Consider the following 22840-nt stretch of genomic DNA (forward strand, 5'->3'; position numbering starts at 1 on the left):
ATGTAACATCCCGGATGGGGATTACTGACGTGTAATAAATACAATTATTAAAAACTGCATCATTGTATAATGCAATTCGAGGGATTTGATTGGCTTAGCGGCCATGGTATATGAGCAATTATACCATGGCCGAGAAATGGCGACCATTAAATTGCCTTCTGGTCGTTCTTGCACAGCGAAATCAGTAAGATCTAGCAATATTTCTCGGTTGTTTTTAATAAAACAATTATTCCACTTGCGCTTGTTGGATATGAGATGATTATAGCCAACTCGGCGCTACGCGCCTCGTTGGCTATCTATCATCTCATATCCAACGCGCGCTCGTGGAATAATTGTTAAATACAGTTTTTTCAATAATTTATCGATGAAAAAACATTTTTTTTTGTTCGGCTTCATCCTGTTACTTTCTGTCACTAAGTGGATTGTTAGAAGAAACTTCTTAATGCTCATCTGAGTGCATTGTTTTCTCAGAAAAATTTGAAAACCCCCCGCCGCTAAACCAGCGTTAAATATTGGTTTCTAACTGAGTGTCGAAAGCTATTTCGCGTTTACTTTAGTTTAACTTTTCTCAGCAAGCACAATCGTCATGAGTTGCTCGCACGCGTTTTCCCGCGCTGGGCACCGGTCACATGTATCTGCTTCAAGTTCTCATTGGTTCATGGCGTTACTTACATCTGTTGTGATTGATTACGGTGGTTTCTTCGGTTTTTGTTTTACGACACTCATTTGAAAATTCCTGTATTCGATGTAATAAGTCTCTTTTCAAACGTCGAAGTTTTCATGTGCCGAACCAAATTATTGGATTTAGCTTTTTACAAGTTATGCAAAGCTCCAAACCAGTGCTGAGTTGTAGAGTCATTCGATGACGAGCAGCGATGCGCGGGATGAATTTTCCCACCGTGATACACTCCGAAGTTGTTCTCGTTACCATTTGCACCCGGACGTCCGTCAAGATCGCATCCGAACTGCCTTTTACTTTGGTAGCTGTTGATGAGCCAAGCTCTCCCAGGTTTCTGTTTCGTCGCTGCAGTACAGTTATGACAATTATTGCCACGGATGTTTATGTAATCATAGTGGCGACAAAGATCCGGCCAGGTACCAAAGATATCATGGCCTTCTAATTTGGCTCGTGCGTAATCTGTATACTTGAGACCTTCAACGACAAGAAGAAGAAGGAGCCATTTATTTGTATTAATAATAATAATAATAATAATAATAATAATAATAATAATAAAATTAATAATAACAATAATAATAATAATAATAATAATAATAATAATAATAATAATAATAATAATAATAATAATAAAGACTTATTAGCATTCCAAAAATGAATTGGCTCCTGTGATCTATGCTAAAAAAAGTTCCTATTCTACTCTTATCACAATTCAATTCAATTCCATTTTATTATCACACGTACAACGAGATTCAATACAATACATAAAAAAAACAATAAACATTTATATTACAAAGGAGGATTAAAAAGAATTAGGATAAATTTGTTTGGTTTAGTGTGAGCAGTGCCCAAAGGAGCATGCTGCTTTCGAGTTGGGCACTGCTTACGAAGGAAGAGAAAATTATTTTTAAAGGTTTGAAAAAGAAAAAGAGCGTGTTTAGCGAACGAATGTCGGTGAAGAACTCTACATTACTTTTGGTTTATAAGCAAATTTTTCCTGTATTTGGTTTTAAACGAAGAAGCGGAGTTTGATTGCTTAATGTTACAGTCTATTGTTTTCCATGGTTGTGATGCTGCGAATTGAAAAGTGTGTTTACCGTAGTTAGTACGTATTTTTGGTCTGCTAAAAATTTTGTCGAGATGAAAATCGGGTATTGTACGAGTGCCGAGAGGATGCTGTGGAAATAGAGTTTGCAAAAACAGGACATATTTGATCATTTATTATTTTGAACGTGAAAATGGCAACCTTGAGTTTGAATGCATTGTCAATGGTTAGAATTCCCAGTAGATTGAAGTCAACAGTGGCATTTTCTCTTTTGTGAGCAAAGAATATATTTTTGACACATTTGTTTTGGGCGGTGCGAATTTTGTTGAGATGGGTGGTGTAGGTGTTGCCCCAGCTCATTAAACCATAGTTGATGTAAGGATAAATTAGTGTATAATAGAGTTGTTTCCGAGTATTCAGGTCGACATAACACCTTAATTTATTGATAATTCCAGTATTTTTTGATATTTTACTTTTGACGTGCTTAATTTGTTGTTCCCATTTTAAAAGATGTTTGTCAATATAAATTCCGAGATATTTAATAAAATCTTTTTGTTCAATGTCGTGGATTTTTATATTACTTACACGCTTATTTGGGGAGCTGATAATCACAAAATTAGTCTTTTTTATATTGATTGATAGTTTATCAGCTGAGCAGTAGTAGAGAATATTATCAAATTCAGTATTCATAGTTTGAGTGATATCTTCAAGGTTATTGCTAGAATAAAATACGTTGGTATCATCAGCGTATATTGTGAAGAGAAGGTTTACTGGAACAGTTTGGCATATCGTTAATATAGAGAAGAAAGAGGAGAGGGGATCCCTGAGGAAGTCCACAAGTTAAGGGTAGCAAGTCTGAATCGGTATTTCCTATTCGCACGTATTGTTTTCTATTTGACAGAAAATTTCGAAACCAAGCTAAGGGAGTACCGCGGATGCCATATTTGCTGAGCTTGTTTAGAAGAATTTCATGATTTATTGTGTCGAAGGCTTTTGACAGATCTAGAAAGTGTCCACAGGTGATGTTTTTATTGTCTATTGACGTTTTAAGGTAATCAGTGATTTCTAAAATAGTTGTTCAGTAGAGTGACCCTTACGGAAGCCGAATTGGTATTGCGAAATGATAGAGTGTTTCTCCAGAAACGACTCGAGTTGGTCATGAACTAGTTTTTCGAGGACTTTTGAGAACGATGACAAGGTGGAGATGGGGCGGTAGTTTGTTGGGTCGGTGTCTGCGCCACTTTTGTATGTGGGAGAGACACGAGCCATTTTTAGCACATCTGGTACTACGCCTTGTGCGATTGATTCATTATAGAGTTGGGTGATAATTGGCGTGATAAGAGCGGCATTGATTTTTATTAACCGATTAGGGACATGGATAGATGACTTATTGGCATAAGAGTTGAGAGTAGGTCATGCACGTGCATTTCGGTGACAGGTGACATAACAAAGCTAGACGGGCATGAGTATCTTGTATATTCGTTGTGGTGTTTATTGGTGCTAGGGATAATTTCGGCTACCAAGAATTGGTAGAATCCTGTTGGATTGAAGTAGATACCGGCATAAGACAAAAGAAACCGATTGTTATTGGCTGCATTTATAGACACAAGAAATCCAATTTTGAACAATTCGCCGAAAATCTAGGAGAGATACTCCGCAATCTCAATCAAGACAAACGCATCGTCTATATTTTAGGTGATACCAACATAGATTTTTACAAATTTCCTACACACAACCCTATAGGAAATTTTTTAGATATGTTGTTTTCTAATAATATGACTCCGGTCATCACTAAACCAACTCGAATAACCGAACATTCTAAAACCTTGATCGATCATATTTACACTAACGCGCCGACAATGCACCTCTCCTCAGGGATTGCACTATTTGACTTATCTGATCACCTACCTGTCTTCTGTCTTTCCAACACCAAAGTAAAAACAAATCACGAAAAACAGTCTTATAGAGACTGTATACCTTATCACTACACAAACCATGGTATTACCATAAATGCACCCGTTTTAAGGACAGTGCCTCTTTATACAGAGGTATTTTCGCTTCATTTATGACTGTGTAGGAAACGTAGATCTTAGCAAGGGCTATTGGAATCCATAAGGAACAATAGGAAAGCAAAATATTTTTACAAAGCTTTAGCCCTATCTAGACTGGGACGAGGGTCGGATTCTACCGGCGGCCACTTTGAACCTAAACAACTATTTTAATATTTGAGAAAACGCCCTGAAAATTCAGGACTTTTTCAGAAATTTAACTGGGAAAAATGTAGAGTGCATGTTACCTTCAGTAGGATAGTTGCAGGTGACTCGCAGGTGTGTGGAGTGATTCGCCAGGTATTGCATGTGTGGCAGGGACAGACGGTAAGCGCTCCAATCCACATAACTGTTGGCGTCATTCTTTGGAAAATCCACACCAAATCCTTTGTCTTCGAACGCAACTTTATTACCCAAGGAAAACGATTGAATCAGGGTCCAAACAAATTCGGCTTCACTTTCCATGTCGCAGTAGACAGGAAACTTTTCCATCTTTGAATCATAGATGTTGTAGTTTCCAGAAGTCAAGTTGCTATTGTTTTCGGCGACATCTTTGCAGCTTGCAAGCTGTGTCTCACACCGCTGACCAGTGTGAGTGACAGGACAGGTGCAGTTGAACCGTGTTCCTTTGGGGTTACAGATCTCCTTGCAGTCTCCTCCGTTCACACAGGGATTGGGACGACAACATCGGTTAACACACGTATGTTTGCCTGGTATGTATTCCTTTCCATCCTAACGTGTTACAAATAGACAATAAGCTGCAAGTCTCCTTCGTTAGTGGATATCTCTCATTTTCAACTTCGTTCTACTGTTTAGTTTTTATTTTCCGTTCCTCTTTTGGTGATTAGTAATTAAATGTTTCTCGCCTTTTTTTACAGTTCTGTACCATAGTTAATAACTTCCAATAGCCTGTCTAGTGGGTGTAATCACGGAATACAAGGGGAGGGGCACCAAAAAATGAAGGCGTGAGAAACAAAAAGAGGACCCCCCACCTTTTTTTTTTCACATGCATGCAGCCGGAAACCGAAATAAGACAAGCCGGTATACAAAGAAACAAAACAACAATGTCGACTGTTGAGCTTAACCTACCTTCACCGTATAACTCCTTACTAGATCATAATAATTCGCCCCTGATTTACATTTCATTGCAGATGGCTCCATGTCTTTGTTAGCATCGTTAAGCTCACAGTTATTTCCTTTTGCAGAGGGGAAATAATTCATGGATGCACAGAGACAATCATCTTTACACATCACGTGACATTTGGCGGCGCTGGCGACGGTCAATCGTTTAAACACGTGACCTTCAAGGATGTGGTCATGAATGACATCTTCGTCGATGACAAACTTGAACTTTTGGCTATTAGCTTTTTCCTTCCCGCAAACCAATGTGCGGAGAGTTAAGTAAGATACCAGGAATGCCACTTGTAGGAGGCGTACAACGTCCATAGTAGAGCTAAAAAAAGCGAATACAAAATGAGATTAGTAACTTTTGAAGCGTTTTGTATAGCGACGCAAGTACGCTTTCTTAAATTCCCTTACAAAACTATTTTTCTCCACGCAAGTTTCTTGGATGGAAGGCGACTCAAGTCGTTCTCAAATTCATCATGGGTTATACACGCGAAGATCGACTTGTGGCAAGTCTATAGTCCGTACAAACACTGAGGCAGCTTTCTGTAGGTTGTCAAGTCGGGACCTCAAACGCGTTATTAGCGTTGACGAGGTTCTTGTCCTCAAGTATGACTTTATACGGCTAATTGAGCGATTTTCAATTGAGTGTCGAAAGTAATTTCGCGTTTGCTTTGGTTTTGCATTACTACGCTCTGTGATTGGTTAATAAAACTCGCGCCACTTTCTCAACCAATGGAATCCAAACCCAAACCAATCGTGTTTTGGCCGCACGCGTTTTCCCGCGCTTGGCGCCAGTTGCATGTATTTGTTTCGAATTCTGATTGGCTCATTGCGTTGTTTGCATCTGTTTTGATTGGTCAGAGTAATTACTTTGGTTTTGGTTTTACGACACTCAATTGGAAACCGCTCTAACTCTCACTGGTACCGAGGAAGTCAAATTCTATAATCCTTTTAATTAGTTTTTCTGTTTAGTCTTCCTCGCCAGTTTCTATTTTGTATTTTTGTTTAATTTGTAATATTCAAACGTATGTGGTGAATCGATAAATTATGACTTAACCCCGAGGCGCAACACAAACACTGAAGGAGCTAAATGTTTTGATCCAAGTCCTGAAGCTGCTCAGGTAAATTAAGGCATGGGCCCCTAATTAATCACTCAAAAAGTGAAGAGGGGTGGTCTATCTCAGAACACTTTGGCAGTAGAAGGTTGAAACTTTGCCAGATATATATATATATATATATATATATATTGACAAGTTGTGTCAATTTGGTGTTTTTTTAATTATGTAAATGTTGTCACGTGACTTTGCACGGCAACAATTTGCTTAAAATGATGAAAGCGAAAATGGCAACACTTTTCGTTGTGAGATATTTAACTTGATTGGTACAAGACAACTTGCAATAAATGCATCTACAAAACTGTGCTTGGCCCCTTTTGAATTTTTAAATAGTTTTCAAAATACACAGATTTTTCGATTAGTACGCAGTCCCCCAAGACAATTATCCCCCTACGTTAGGCCTTTGCATAGAAAAATCTTAAGAAGGCCAAGCACAGAAGTGATATAATAAACGCCCTTAACATTATTAGAATGATAAATAAACTAAGGACGCAAGAAAAAGTGTTGCCATTTTAAGATAAAGCTTTTTCGGTCGATGGAAGTCACGTGACCTAATTTGAATAATTTAAAAGTACCAAATTACCGCAAATCAATAATGTATGTATCTGTCAAAGTTTCATTTGCCTACATTAAAAGTGTTTAGAGATAGACAGCCCCCACACTTTTTGAGAGAACAATTTTGGGCCCATGCCTTAATTCACGCGAGTGAGGTTGTATGTCAATGGGGCAGCGTCACCTACTTTTGTCTCATTTTGAATGGTCCAAAAAATATATTGTGTCTATAGAAACATTGAAATAATGGTTCACTTTTGTCAACAATGACCGTACTAGTGCACAGAAACTAGTGTTAATTACCTTTAGCTGCGAATGGCTGGGATGTATCGAAGGGAAATTTGTTCTTCCTCCGAGAAATCGCTTAATATATTTTCCTTGTGGAGCTCAAAGAGCAATTTCATGTTAGGAGAAAGGTTCTTTGTCAAATATTTGAGCGGTTTTGATTCAAATGCAGAATAATCTCGGTAAGTTTTGTACTTGCGAAACTTGTGGAACCAGCAGTATTATAAAAATTATTTAATATAAATTTTAAGTCACCGGGTGCCATTTCGCCACCTGGCTGATCGACCCACAAAGATCACGGAGGATCATTAAAATTATCTTGTATTTTCCTCAAAAAAAGGGGGGGGGGGGGGGGGGGAAGCACCCAATAAAACATATTTTTAAATTTTTTTGCGGGTCCCTCCGTTACTCATCTTTACTCAGCCCCTTTTTTCAGTGGTTTCGTGAAATAGTGGACTAAATCCAGATTTCGGCCATGTGTTATCTTTAAAGCCCTGGTCAAACGGCGCATGATAGTCAATGATAGTTGATGATAGCCGATGATACTTTTAAAAGCGTGCGCGCTCGTTTGACCACCAACTATCATGGGCTATCATCGACTATCATCAACTATCATTCACTTCAGTTAAGCGTGTTCAAATTCTTCATGATACACTCTGTTTTTTTTATAAGAACGTCTAAGCTTGAAGCTGAGGCTGAACGTTCTTATATTTTTTTGCGATTTGAGGCTGAAAACGTTCTTAAGATGTTCTTAAATTACATGGTATACACTACATATATTTCAGTAAATGAATGCGGACGTGCTGAGATATGGTATCAAGAACTGCTGATTGTGACAAACCGAGATGTGTGTCACCATTACATTTGTTACCTTGATTTTGTATACAGATTAACTAAATAAAAACGTTCTTAATCGAGTCTCAGCCTGAGAAACGTTCTAAATACGTTCTTAAAATTTTGGTTAATGTCAGCCTCAACGTTCTTATAAAAAAGGTTCTTATAAAAAAACAGAGTGTAGTTGATGTAATAGATCAAACACGAGGAAGAGTGTTTCCTCCGATTTCCAAACACCGAGAAGTAGGTTGGAAAAACGAGGCGCAGCCGATTTTAACCAAATTGGAGGTGTTTGGAAATAGGAGGAAACACTCTTTCGAGTGTTTGATATAGCTTCTCAAACTATTGATAATTCTTGGAGAAATTCGTAGCAAAAGTTCAGAAAGTTTTATGATAATTAAGATCACATTTCTAAGCCTCCTTCACAGAAGTGATTTGCCTTCTTTGTGGCTTGATGAATTATTAATGAGTTTGGGAAGATAGTTTTTCCTGTTTGACCAAGCGCATGATAGTCGATGACAGTTTTTCGGTCGGCTGTTTTCTCCTCCAGCCCTCTCTAGATTCATTTTCCTTTAGTTCTTCCAACAACTGAAGGAAAACGAAGCAGACTGCCGCCCTCTTTCGTCGCGAAAAATTCATCCGTGCAAAGTTTTGTAACTTAACGCGACGCCACTATCCTCGGCTATTGCGAGTTTCTTTGAGCCGTTTGACCACCCGCTTGATAGTTGATAATAGTTGATGATAGTTTTTGACTATCATCAACTATCATCGACTATCATGTGCCGTTTGACCAGGGCTTAAAGTTCTAGTTGAGAAGGAAACAGTGTTGAGCCTAGCTTTTCTTAATAAAATTCCAACGAACACAACATTTTGTGGTAACAGCAACACTATTAGATTTCAGATATACATACCCTTTTCAATTTCACTTGTTTCCAACACGCATGACCACGAAACTCACACAAATCCTGTATATTTAACTGGATTGACTGCGCTGTCAAAACACTCACTCCAGTCAGAGTTAGACCGGACGTGTTTTGGAAAACGTGCGTCTCTGGAAAGGTAAATGCTCCAAAACAGTAAAAGCCAGATGTTGCAATGCAGGTTTATACTTGAATAACAAAACAAACATATTCTAGATCCACAAATGATGACACGGTATTCCTAAAGCAACCCAAGGGGGTCTCAGTTTTCTGTACTTCCTATTTTTTCTGTTTTGATTTTAACGAGAAAAAATTGATAATTTTCGCGAAGATTGTTGAAGTGTGTTTATTATTTATTGTCAGAAAAAACCCCACAGTAATTCTTAGCCCATAGCTTTTTCATTTAAGATAGGTATTATAATAAGTTATTGTGACTAACTGCGCTCGAAAATCTGCGTCTAAATTTAATTCAGTGGCTATTTCAAGACTGTAACGTCCAGTCACTAGCTGATCGAATTTAAAAATAGAAACTTAAATTTCATTTTCCGCAAGAGGTGAAAGCAAATAGCATTTGTTTCTGACATGCACGGTCACGAGACGTATACAATTTCCATTATATTTTACAGGATTGCCTGTCGAAAGACTACTGCAGTAGTTTAGACGTATTGTTGAAAACGCGCGTCTCCAGGCAAATCAGTCCTCTAAGCTATGACTGTGAAAGCCAGATGTCGCAATAAAGTTATACTTGAATAACAAAGCAAACATATTCTAGATCCACAAATGATGATAGTGTATTACTAACGCAACCAAAGGGGGTCTCAATTTTTTGCGTTTTTGTTTTTAACAAGAAAAATGTAATAATTTACACGAATTTATAGTGAGTGCCCTCGAAAATTCGCATCGACTGAATTATACTCCCGTGCACTCACTAGCATCCTTGGAGACCCAGGGGACAAGGAAAAAGTCGAAACGGTAGAAAAAATTCGACAAAGTAAAGTACGGGGATAACTGCCCCTGGTCTCTTAAGATGACTCATTAGCTGATCGAATTTAAAATAGAAACTTGATTTTCATTTTTCGCAGGTGGTGCAGAACACCACAAATAACACTGTTATTCAAGTATTAATTTGGCCTCGGTTTTCCACGTCGCCAAACTTTTGTTCAAGTATTTATTAGCTTGCCCACAACATTAACGAGTACCACTACACCCCCCACCCTTCCCAATTACCTTCCGTCGGATGAGATGCTCAGCTTCGCTCCCAGGCCTAATCATGCTTATCGAGCGAGCCGAGATCAGCTCCACGGGTGACGTCACGATCGGCCCCGAGCCAATGAAGGACGACTGGCGACGAGGGACGAGGCTAGGGTTTGGAAACAACACGATAACAAAGATCAACTTAGCTTCAGACCGACACCACCAGTCTTTTCTTGAAATGAGCTGCATCATTTTTCAGTAACGTTCAGTGTTTCAGTCTAACACGAGGTATATAAAAATACACCTACTAAAAGTTGGGGGTGTGTGGGGTGAAGACCGCATCATAAATGAAAAGGAATGTCCCTCTAACCCTCTCTCTCTCTCTCTCTCCACTGTTCTTCACCTTGGTTTTTCTTGCTAGTAAACGCTGTTTCTACTTTTTGCAGCATGAAAATTTGTTGCGCGTGGACGTGGTTATACGAGGAACGCAACTTGCAATGCCGCTATTGATGACAAACTGTCTATGATTCGAAATTTTTGTGTTGGTGGTCCATTATACGATTTGGATGTTTTTGTGTTATGTGGAAACTATTTTTTCGAGAGCCAGCAAGTCAAAGCAGGGAAAAACTCCAGTGAAGACTATCACAAATATTAGAAACGAAACTGCATAAAACTAATATTCATTTCTATATTAAATCACCTCAGCAAGAGCGGCGAAAGGATTGGCTGTAAATTCAAAGAAACCGTAAAAGCGCTGTGACTGTAGTGTTTATTCTGCTTTGTGACATTATAATACGGAGGAAGTTATCCGTTTTGATTGTTCTGTTATGAAGCTATCTAGAAATGAGACTGCGAGTTTGGAAATGAGAAGCGCAAAGCCTTTCGCTTGGGTAGAAGAAGTCTTCATGTAACACGGAAAGTCCAAAAACAATTTCTTTGCTTAATGTAGAGCGCCTCACGTACACCAAATTGAACACCACACAAACTTAGAACAAGCTTACGTTGTTGCATATATTGCCGTTAAATTACACTTTATTATTAAAACAACAGTTGTTCATGTCTATTTAACAACTCCAAGGTTTGTCTCTAGCAATAAGTCAGCAAACATTTGGTATCAGTAACCCGTTATAACATCTTAAAACGTAACTTGACTCTAAAATTAAATGTCTCCTCTGTTTTTTACGTGGGTTAACTCAACATCTTTTTAAGATTACTTGTATATGTAACTCAGTCCTTTCCCCACCCCAGAGAGGTAAGGAAGGGAAATGATCTTTTATCGTCGGGGGGCGGGTGGTGATGGGATGGTTGGGTGTAAGACCCCGGATGTTGTTTACTGAGCGCTTGACATGGATGAGAAGGCAAGTTTCACAGTGAAGATCGTCTTGGCAGCTGAAACAAAAGACGTGCGATAGTTATCACACAATCATTTTAAATTTAAGAATTGGTTCATTCTTAGCGTGCATATATCGAGTTATGGATGCATGTGGGAAGTTTGAAGAGCACAAGAGAAGCTTAAGAGTTACGCCGAGAACAATTCTAGGTTCTTGAGTGACCTCTAAACTCAACTAACAGATGGACCAGTAAAAGCGCTCCCTGTCAACAAAGTGTCATTTTTGCTACCCAAAATGATTTATCAAACCGATTAACAATAACATTCACCAACCAAAAAAAACACAATTAAACAGGGAGAAAAGTGTTTAAATATCGCATCTCAGCCCAAGCATTCATGCGTGGAAGACAGAAAGGTTTGTTTTTACAACACCTCCTCTCCCCACTCCCCCCCCCCCCCCCACAAGAAAAAATAATTACACACACACATACACAAAAACAAAACACATTTCATGATCAAGTAGTCAGTGCAAATATCACAAGACAGGTTTCTACAATACAAAAAACCGATGTTCTCGAACAGTCGCTACATGTAAATAACACAATTTGAAAACGAAACCAAACAACTCAACTTTCGGATTTAACGACATAAGCACAACTCGAAATAGACCAGTAAAGGAAGGTGGACCATACCTGCATCGCGAATGACGTAATGATTGCAAGCTGCTATAGCATCCAGGGCCTGGAACGAGTCATACCACTCCAACAGACCAGATGCTGAGCGAGCGGCTGTAAATACGCATAAAAGACCATCAGGAGTTGATCAATTTATAATGGTAATAGGACTGAGTAGAGTCCATTTCGGCCTGTAATCATACGACTGATAAACAAAATCGGACGACCGTGAAAAACCTACCATTGGGAAACACTTTCACTCTAACAGGGGGTTGAACACTGCAATTTGCGCACATCTAGAAAAATAATAATAAAATGCAATGATTACAAGCAAAAACAAGCGGACAAGTTTACAGTGCTATAAAGTGCTGTATAATCACATCACCCCAAAGTTTCCTATTAGCTTTTGACAATTAATGCCTTCCATTTGTGACGTTTTGACATCTTTTTGACAACTTTTAAGGGTTTCCATTTGTGACGTTTGGGCATCTTTTTGACCACTTTTTGATGACTTCCATTTCTAACGTTTTGACATCTGTTTGACAACTTTTAATGGCTTCCATTTGTGGCAATTTGAAATCATTTGGACGACTTTTTGGTGGCTTCCTTTTGTGACATTTTGACATCTTTTTGACAACTTTTTGATGGTTTTTATTTGTGACGTTTTGACATCCGTTTTGGCAGTGAACTTTTTGATGGCTTCCATTCCAACTGGCCAATCAAAATACAAGAAAGGTGGTAGTAAGTTCCATGTTCACTTTCTGACAACCGACAACTCTTCCTACCCCAGACGTTACATCTTCTATGTTTGGCCAATTAGAATGGGAGAAAAAGACGGCCATGTAGGAGTAGCCTGGGTACCAGAGATACCAAGTCTAAATGGAAATTTTCAAAAACTTTCTAAAACAAGAAGCTAGTACACCATACGAAAAAGGATGAGACGAAAACAACTCCATTACGATCCTCACCTCATGTACGTTTGCCTCTGAAAAATCAGTTGGTGCGTTGAAAAAATGTAACACTTTTGTGGGAGAAAATATACCTGGCACAATGTCAAGATTGACAACAAACAGTCATGAATCGTTTTTTAAAAAATTCAAGTAACTTGGCAACGTGTAATGCTCGCAGGAAGTGAAAGGTTAATACGAACTTCCTTGGCAAGATGTAGCAAACTGGCAAACTCTGGCAAAAAAGACACATTGTGACAGGTGAAATGAATGTTGTAAGGTAGTACTTTGCTGTGGTGCTGTTTATTATGCTGTAAAAGGTTGTTCTATCTTTTGTGTCTGTAGATGAAATTCTAAAGTGTGACCATTCAAATGAAAGCTACTGAGCAATACTTTCTTGTGGTGCTGTTTATTATGCTGTACAAAATGGCTCTACATTTTTTCATCATCAATCGACCCTTCTCCAAAATGGCGGCCGAAAATTCAAATAAGTTAAAAATAAAAACGTATACCAGCACTAGCCAGTGACTGGCTGAAGAACCCTGAGGATTGAATTTATGGTAAAGGATACGATTCTTGTTGCTTTGTTGTGGTGTCCAAAATCGGTGATTCTTCGATTCAGCGTAATTCCTGTAGCATGGTGTTCCATCGCGCAAATTTGAGATCGATGTCGGATCCACAAGGTACTTCTGCTTAGAAAAACTACAACAAAACATTGCAATAAATTGTTAACTACGAGACATAAACAGTAGTTAAAAGTGCCAATAAGATCCAAGAGTTGATTAGACAGAAGTTTTGGTTTTGCACCGAGATAGTCTGTGCAAAACTATGGTTTGACTCAAACTTGAATGCGCAACATTGGCTTGAAACTCCAGTATAACTCATGTGATTTGTCGGGAACTAGGTTGGGCTTGACTGAGGGGAGCGCTAGGAGCTGCCGCATATTCCTGCACCGGTGATTATCATTACATGTACATGTACACTTCAAATGTAAACACTATGCTGGACAACCTCGGACTTGAGACTCTTGAAAAGAGAATGCATACCAAATGCATGCCAAGTTTCTCAGAAACATTTAGTCAAATCACACAAACCTGAAGTCGATCTGCTTGCCAAAGAGTTGCTGTCGCCCAAGACATTGTATGATAGTGTTGCAAGCGACATGGTCGCTCATCTCAACCATGGCAGCGCCTGGCTTGTTAAGCAAAAACTTGATCTGAAAAAGAACATTTTGCTGGAGTTCAAAGCCGATGCGTTAGGAAACAACTAGATCTACTGAAGTGAGCTTGGCTTATTTCAGTTGCAACAAAACTACTGGGCTGAATTCAAAGTATTCAGCAGCACTACAAACTGAATAAAAGTCTGTAAAAAAAAAACGCTTGTGTCTCCCAAACAGAATTCTCATGATAGCAGCTGGATTGTACAGCGTAAGCTCAAAGCTTGTTCCAAGTGATTTTCAGATGACATCACTTTATCCTCTTGGCTAGTTGTCAGTGTTACTCAGACATGATCCACATTAACTCCACAGTACACAGTGTGCACAGGGTATCCAAACATGTATTTTTTTACTGAACCAATATCTTGTGGTCCCCGCATTGTTATACTGCATTTATTTGGAACAATGAGGGTGGGCACTTATTCAGGGGTGGGCACCTGTTATTTTCTTAACATTTTCAGCAAACGATGATATTTTTAGAGAGTAACAAAACAAGGGATAACAAGTTTATTTCACTTCAACAAGACAAAACAAAGTGCAAAATCTAACATAAACAATATAAAAGTTCATTGACTAGCGTATCTAAAACCAATTTTGGAACACAATTGATGCTCCTCTTACTTCATGCTGGGCAAGTACAAGTTGGCTCTCTAAGTTTTGAGTCTGTGGATAAAATCCTTAAGTGTGACCATTCAAATAATGTTTTTTTGTTGTTGTTGGGAGGTGGGTGGGGGTGGGTGCTTATCAATTTTTTGGGCTTTCGGGGTGGGCAAATTAATAGAATTGATGGGCTGAAAGAATGATCATCTTATGTCAAATTTTAGGCAGATCTTTGTTCTGCTCAAAAGTGATTTTATTTTTGCACGTGGCCCCATGCAAAGTTCAGGCACTTTAGAATGAAATGAAGCACAGCCTAAAACTTGACATAAGATGGTTGTGCTCTCAGCCTTTCAATTGACAAGATTGATTTCTTACCTTGAGAACATTGCCGTAGCAGCACAGAATGTTGAAGAGCCGATCACAGTTCATCTTGTGGTCATGCAGCCCATATACCATTATGACGCAGCCCCCTGCCATAGGAGGTGGTGGAGGGGGGAAGGGTCTGGGCCCATGCATCATCATTCCGCCTCCGCGGCCGGGAGGAAAAGGAGGACGTGGAGGTGGGCTCAAAAGTCCCTCTTTCACAGGTGGTCTCACAGGATCCCCTCCTGTTACATTGCAAACAAGCCATTAGAAAACAGGCTCTATTCTCCTTTGTTATGGTCATTTAAAGGTTTGATGTAGGCCAGATAACGAGAAACCATTGACACTGCTGAAAAGTGCACCTTAACCCTTGAGCACTACATCAAACTTTTATGGTATAGTTAGTGGTTGTAGAACACTGTACCTACTCCTTGTAAGGAGAGAGCATGAGGAAATTTTGAGGGGTGAGGCATTTAGTATAAGTGAGCAGAATGAATGGAACTCCAAAATAACATAGATTTCAAAACAATGTTTTTCCACTGGTAAGGGGGTGGGGGGGGGGGGGTATGCAACTCAGCATTTCACCATCTTGTGTTCTTAGCTTTGACAATTTTACGGTCAATCTATATCATGCACGACCAGTATTTTTGAAAATGATTTGAACAGGTTTTTAAAATTATTTACATGTCAGTTTTAAAACATTGCCAGTAAGATTTCCGAGTTTCTATGGAAATTTCCTTCGTTTATTGATGGTATAAAGCTATGAATATTTCCATTCAAATGTCAGACATTACAAAGAGGAATTCAAATATTCATTTCATTCTTGGAAATCTTGCGTGACATAGATTGACAGTAACAATGGTCATGCCAGTTCAAGGCTGAGAAGTTTGAAATATTCTTCAGCTTAATTTCTGTAAAAGCAACACAGACACACACAGGGATATCACTAACTTCTGAAATAGGTAGGGAAAATGAAATAAAACCTAGCCAGGGATTTTTCTTCCTAGTGTTGCAACAATGCTTTGTTCTTGCTTTTACAATGTATCATTATTGTTATTATTAACTAAATAAAAAGAAAAAGAAAATGTTGAATTCCCAACACTAAACAAACTTGACTCATAATTGTATAAAATTAATGTCACTGGTAATATTTTTCACTCATTTATATAAAAGAATGCAAAAAGCCAAAATTATTATCTTTAAGACTTACTTAAACCCCGTTGGCTTTTCATCAGCCCTCTACGCTGCATCAAACTAGAATTAAGACTGGCATGTATGGAAAGTTTGATTGATTTAAAGCGCAGTGGGGCTTGTTGTAAGCTTGGAAATCAAAACCATTAGTATTTATTAATAATAAACATGATAACTTAAAGACAAATCTGGCTCTATTGCAATATACATGTACAAACAACAAGGGCACAGTGATAAACTGCAGTATTTGAAAGATTTTAAAAGCAATGCTTTCCTACGTGTAAAAGTCTACCATTTTGAATCAGTCAAACTCCATCCAAGCAAATAAAAGCAACAGGATTACAGTGAAGTATTGCAGTATTTACAGGTTTGGAAAGCAGTGATTTCAAAAATGTCTTCAAGACAAATGAAAAGAGGTGCAAACAACTCTTAACGTGCTTCTTTCAATTTTTGATTTAACACTTGACTTGGTATGCAGGAAAAGCATTATTAATAGCAATGCAAAACAAGTCTTAGAAAATCTGAAATCTGATTTATAATTATAACATATTTGCAACACTGTTGCATACTTTTCTTAGTCTATCATGTTTGCAAATTTATTCCGTGTTTGTTTGATTATCTGAATGAAATGCTGACAGCTGTTTATTATTCTTTACTAGGTGAGTCTGTGGATGAAAACTTTTTGTGTGACCATTCAAATGAAAGCTACCAAGAAGTAGTGTTGTACAAGACAGTTCTAAATTTTTAGTCTGTGGATGAAATCCTAAAGTGTGAACTACTGATTGGTATGTTCCTGTGGTGCTGTTAATTATGCTGTGCAAAGTGGTTCTACCTTTTGAGTCTGTGGATCAAATCCTGAAGTGTGACCATTCAAATGAAAGCTACTAAGCAGCATTTTCCTGTGGCACTGTTTATTATGCTGTGTAAAGTGACTCTAACTTTTGAGTCTGTGGATGACAACTTAAAGTGTGACCGTTCAAATGAAAACGATTAAGTAGTACATGTACTTTCCTGTGGTATCAATTGATTTTTTTAACTGCCTAGTAAATAAGCTGGTTTCAGCTAGTTTTAAACCTGTGATGATTCAATTGCATGCTACTGAGCAGTAGTTTCCTGTGGTTGAAACTATTAAACCTGTGGCCATTCTGTAAGTAGTTCTTTCCTACGTTTGTAATATTATGGAATAAGAAAGGATTCTTTTTGTTGATTTTGCACTCTCTTGCAAATATAAACACAGGTGCTAGGTTGTACAATAATCAATACTTAAAATTAAATTGACATAACAAACAGCTGCATTTTATTCAGTGGATCGTGTAGTTATTAACATATTTACCTGGTGGCTTGTCAGGCTGTGTGTAGTCAAATGTGTGTTCGTCATTTCTGTACACATTCAGTGATTCTGCCTGCAATGAAATTATGAGTACCAGGATAAAATGTATTAATGTAAGAAACACAAAACGCCAATCAGTGTACATGACTGTGTAAATCAGAAATTTAGTAACTGTATTGGAGGAATTGTGGTATGGTGGTGAGTGTTTCAGACATTTTTATCTGATGTTCTATCTGCTCTTTTCATATGCCTCTCTAACAGATGCACATCTCTCTAAGGTGGACAACTCTCTAAGACGGACACCTCCCTATGGTAGGCATCTGTTATAGATGGACATCTCTTCAAGACAGACACCTCTTTTAGATGGACACTTTTCTCTAAGGTAGACACCTCTCTAAGGTGGACATGTGTTATAGATGGACATCTCTTCAAGACAGACACCCCTCTGAGATAGACACCCTTCTAAGGCGGGCATCTGTTATAGATGGACATCTCTTCAATACAGAAACCTCTTAAAGACAGACACCTCTCTAAGGTGGACACCTCTCGCAAGTGAGCATATCTCATAGATAGACACTTCTTCAGGGCAGACACCTCAGCAAGATGGATGTCTCTCTAAGACAGACATAATTGTTCTGACAAGGTCACCTCATTAAGGATGGACACCTCTCTAAGCATCCCAAGCACATCTGTTTTATAGCTATTTGATTGCAGCCAGACAAAAAATTTGCACTGTACCCTGGAGAATTCGATTTTCAGAGTGTTGCAGCCTGTATAAATATCAGCACCATTTAAGTTTTCTTTAGCTTGTCTTGCTTGCTCTACAGTAGCAAATCTGTTGGAAAACTTGGGTCAAGGTCTCTTAACGACACAAAAACAGCCCTGACTTAAATAGAAAATGCACAACCTTGAACTCAAGGCCAGCTTGAGTTATCTGTTAGGGAGTCTTAAATCCATTCTCCCTATGTAGGGAGACGATCATTGACTAAACTACCTCCTTCCAGTATAGGAAACGTAACTCCCATTTCCTTGATTAGGCAGTCTAAACTGCCTCCTCCTTGCATGTGAAGAGCGGTCTTAACTCCTGACTCCCTGCGTATGGATTCTAAACCGCTTCCCTCTTCTATTGCAGAATTTTGAATTGCCACTCCCTATAAGAGTCTAAACTACCCCCTCATTGTATATAGGAAGTAGAAACTACCTTCTCCCTGATTGGGGAGTCTAAATTAAAACCTATCCCTCTATAGGGAGTCAAAACTACTTACATGTACGCCCTGCTCAACTCAGGAACTCGGGTGGTTATATGTTTTTCAACACACAACTTTACATGTAGAATACTACTTTGCTACAAAGAGAAGCACTCATAACAAACAGGTAACTTTTATTTGTCAGAAAGGATACTCCACCATTGCCTGCAAACCACTCTTCCTGAAAATGACAATCTTCAAAACATGACCTTGTTTACTGAAGATTGTGTGGAGAATGTCCTAAAAATAACAGACATTTATTTTAGCCAACAGTCTTTATAATCTTATGTATGTCATAAAACGCACAAGTCCTTGACTTTGGCAAGGGCACTATCACCTGAGCAACGGTTGTTTTTCAATAATATTGAGCAACTGTAACAGTCAATTCACATCACGCATGACTGGTATTTTTGAAATTTGAATGGAGTTTTGAAATTTACATGTCAGTATTGAACATCGCCAACAAGAATTCAGAGTTCCTGTAGAAATTTCCCTAGTTTATTGATGGTATAAAGCTATGAATGTTTCTTTACATTACAGCATTAAGTATTTCAAGAATAACAATTGTTTCCCAAGTATTTTGAATCTTTTTTTTTTTTTTTCGGTTAATGCATCTTTTACGGAAAGATTTCCAGAGAAATGTTCAACATTCCATTCAAAAGCCAGACATTTCTATGAATGAGGAATTCAAATGTTCATTTCATTCTCGGAAATACTGGTCACACATGACGTGGATTGACTGTAAATTTCTCTGTGCTCCCAACTTCCCAACTGCACATACACAAGCACGAACCACTGAACATGTACTCACTGTTGTGACTGGATACTGGGGATTTATAATGCAGATCAGCAGAATCCTGGCTGGTGGGTTTTCTACTTGTACGTTGAGGTTTCTGTAAGAAAAGGCACGGCTGTAAGATGAGTGTTGTTTCTGGCCTGTACTTACAGTATTTCTAAATTGTACTAATGTTAGATGAATTATTGGTGGAACTGGTCACCCTTTATGATTCCCTCAATATACAGCTATTTCAATTGACGTTGTCGGATCAAAGCTAAAAGCTTAAAGACATCTTCAAAGGGGCTGTCACCTCATCCACTAGATATCCTAACATTACCTTCATCCAAATGGCTCGCCATCGTATGTCTTCACTGGACGGATGAGGCATCGCTGATTTTGATGAACTTATTCATAAAAAAATCCACAGAATCTTGAGGTCTTGTCTTACCGCTTTATACTTTGATCCGACAATGTTAATTGAAATAGCTGTATACTCAAATGTTAACCACCTTGAACTGCAAAATATATAGCACCACAGGAAAGTATCGCTCACTAACTTTTATTAGAATGGTCACACTTTAGGGTTCCATATCCAACATTACAAACATTAGAACCACTCTGAACAATATTAATAATAAACAGTACCGGGTGAAGTATACATGTCAACTCTCCCAGTCCAGGTGTCTCCTCTATACCAAACAAAATCTCCCAGTCTCCCGTATGGGTCGACAAATCTCCTGGGTAAAAACGACTTTTGATTTTATTCTTTGCATTCAACTATAAATATTTTAACACCAAATTTTCCCGAAACAGATGAAATTTCACTTTTCCAAAAAAAAAAAAAAAAGAAAATGTCACAGTTCCTGGGTGCATTTTGATGCATCTATTATCCAACCTTTTATTAAGAGATGTTACTGGAATGGAAACTAAAGCAAAAAAAAAATGGGTATATTTTGTGGGAAAGTGTGTGTGTGTTGGGGGGGGGGGGAGGGGAATTTGAGTGAGAAGAGGGGGAGGGAGTGTGGGCCAAAGATGGGGCTGAGTGGTGCCACAATAGATGAAATCTCTAGATTACAGATCTATAGGCATTGGCATCTCTGGGAAAGTACTAATCATCAGTAGCTTTCATTTGAATCATCTCACAAACTCAAAAGGTAGAACGACTTGTACAGCATAATAAATAGAAACACAACTAAGTGCATGAATCACTTGATACCTGATGCAACACAATGCAACTAATCATACCCACTACCAAACATGGAGGATTTTTAACAGAGGTTGTTTTGAAGCATAAATAATCTTTTGTTTTTACAAGTAAAGACATTTTGCATACTTTGATATAGTCTTGCTTTTGGAGTAGTTAAAGTAGCAGTGTCTTCCACACAGAGTAATTTTCTCAGCATCTCCACCCTAAATACAGAAAGAACAATTATTATATTATATACTTAAAACTTTGGCAACATTTCCAATTAATGTTAAATGGAAATATTATCAAATTTTCATAGCAGCAGAACAGATACAGTATTATGCATTTCAAACCAATGACACAATGTTTAAGTTTGGAAGTCATGTTTCCGATACTTCAGTATCCATTAACAGTTGAAGAATGTTTACAAATTTTTGATTTGTAAACATCCTTGAACTGACGATGGATACTGAAGTATAATAATAATAATAATAATAATAATAATAATAATAATAATAATAATAATAATAATAATAATATAATTTATTACTTATAGAGCGCTATTTACATACACAGATCAATAGTGCTTTACAATCAAAAATACTAATAACAACATCTCTAATATTATTCTAATTATGGATATTAAAATGTCAATCAATACAAATATAATGATTTACAATACAATTCTGGTTGGTTATATAGAATTGAACCACTACTGAAATGATTTCTAAAAAGAAAAGTCTTAATAGAATTCTTAAAAGTTTCTGAAACACGTCTTCCAAACTTAAATGTTGTGTTGTTTTGAAATGCCTAATATATGGAAATATGCTCTGAAAAAGGAAAAGTAAAATTACAGCAACAAAGGAAAAATTGTATATGTACATGTCCTACTACTGAAAATTAATGTCACCCTTACCTCTGTGAAGTCCATAACAGCTTGTGCAGATGAAATGTCCTGGAATGAAAAAAAAAAATACACTCAGCATTTGGATTTATTAATTTAAAAGGAGCCAAGAAAGATACAGTATACTGTATAACATCATGATAAGTTTTTGCAACAGAGCTCCAGATGGGATTTGAACCCACAATAAAGACTCGCTTTGGTGGTCAAGACAGATGAATTGTATATAAAGAACTATTCATGTGGTAGAGTGACTTCACCAAGCCTCAACCCCTACACTGCATCTACAGTATTATTACAGCCTGCGAAGGCAGACATCTTTACCGGCTCTTATTTCACCTGTCACTATTTACAACCTATGTACATTCAACTAGAATCCTTAAAATTAAAATTTTTAAACTCACTTGAAATTCCACCAAAGCTTGCCGCATTTTTGGCATCATCGTGATGCAGCTATAAGGAAACAAATAACGTAAGCCAATTGGAAAGCAACTGAAATTCATGAAAAATTTGTAAATGAACAGCTGGAGGTCAGGTGGGCAAATATAAATAATAAGTTAGCTCTAATTTAGATCTAAATACTGATTATGTATATTGCGCATGCCAGTCGACGTTTATTATCACTAAGCTCACTCAATGGTACCGCCTAACTATAAATTTTTGTTAAGAATTAAAATATTGGTAACTGTATCATTATACATAGTATATAATACACGTCCACTTATTAGTTTACTTGTCCGCTGCCATAATTTAAGAAATACACGAAATGACAGATTCTTGCCGCTTTTCTTCCTGACGCACCTTTTTCACTGCGTTTGTACCTCGGGATCTATGTCTGATCGAGAATTCGTGTGCATGCATCATCGTGGATGAAAACTCGAATCACAAAATGGACACAAAACTAACACTTTCTGTCGCATTGTTCATTTCATTTCACACTTTCCCAAGCAAAAAATTTCTGAAAATTTGTCTAAAGGGTTATAAACTTAAGCTTAAGCTTACGTGATTGGGCCAAAAGGAGTAAGAGCATGTAGCAAGTCCTGCTCACGGGCTTCGTCTGCTACACCACGAACATGAATTACCGGTGAAGGCTGTTGGTAATGTTGCTGTTTAGTGCTTTCACTTTGATAGGAACTTTGTTCGTATCCTCCTGCAGCTCCTGATTCAATTTTCTGGCGTTTAAAATCACCATTTTCGTACCCACTTTCGGCATCAGGAACGAGCGCATGCTTTTCCGCCATCTTGAATCGGTCTTTTCTGCACTTACCCAGAATGCCTTT

At 37.9% G+C, this 22840-nt stretch overlaps 2 protein-coding genes across 4 annotated transcripts in view; both read right to left on the reverse strand.

Moving 5' to 3' along the window:
- Positions 1-570: 570 nt before the first annotated feature.
- The window catches only part of LOC146478349 (uncharacterized), a 40273-nt gene continuing 18003 nt past the window's right edge, over positions 571-22840 (reverse strand). Inside the window, exons 1-5 of one of the 3 annotated variants that reach the window (XM_085111873.1) lie at positions 9831-10675; positions 8595-8648; positions 4859-5222; positions 4018-4501; positions 571-1153 (exon numbers count right to left, since the gene is read on the reverse strand). In XM_085111873.1, coding sequence (XP_084967999.1) covers positions 813-1153; positions 4018-4501; positions 4859-5215 — 1182 coding nt within the window. In that variant the 5' untranslated portion in view covers positions 5216-5222; positions 8595-8648; positions 9831-10675 and the 3' untranslated portion in view covers positions 571-812. Of the gene's footprint in view, positions 1154-4017; positions 4502-4858; positions 5223-5308; positions 6009-8594; positions 10676-22840 lie in introns of those variants that run through there. The other 2 variants (XM_085111872.1, XM_085111874.1) reach the window with 2 other exon arrangements.
- On the reverse strand, positions 10812-22833 carry LOC146478350 (heterogeneous nuclear ribonucleoprotein L-like). Its single transcript, XM_085111863.1, has 15 exons — positions 22563-22833; positions 21965-22013; positions 21576-21614; positions 20807-20883; positions 19507-19588; positions 18850-18935; positions 18187-18283; positions 17452-17521; positions 14940-15172; positions 13843-13964; positions 13320-13450; positions 12770-12843; positions 12043-12097; positions 11820-11915; positions 10812-11186 (listed from the first exon to the last, which is right to left on the reverse strand). The coding sequence occupies exons 1-15, from the start codon at positions 22799-22801 to the stop codon at positions 11128-11130; spliced, it is 1509 nt and encodes a 502-aa protein (XP_084967989.1). The 5' UTR covers positions 22802-22833; the 3' UTR covers positions 10812-11127.

This window comes from Pavona decussata, unplaced genomic scaffold (assembly GCF_977016875.1).
Source record: "Pavona decussata unplaced genomic scaffold, jaPavDecu1.1 SCAFFOLD_64, whole genome shotgun sequence".
Taxonomy (NCBI): Eukaryota; Metazoa; Cnidaria; class Anthozoa; order Scleractinia; family Agariciidae; genus Pavona; species Pavona decussata.

Excerpts from the sequence above, each read along its gene's own strand:
- LOC146478350 (XM_085111863.1), bottom strand. The coding sequence starts at position 22,801 with ATGGCGGAAAAGCATGCGCTCGTTCCTGATGCCGAAAGTGGGTACGAA. Across the intron at positions 18,936-19,506 it reads CCCAGTATCCAGTCACAACA|GACATTCTCCACACAATCTT; the intron begins GTGAGTACATGT and ends TGTTATTTTTAG. Across the intron at positions 12,844-13,319 it reads ACAACAAAGCAACAAGAATC|GTATATTTTCTCCCACAAAA; the intron begins GTATCCTTTACC and ends ACATTGTGCCAG.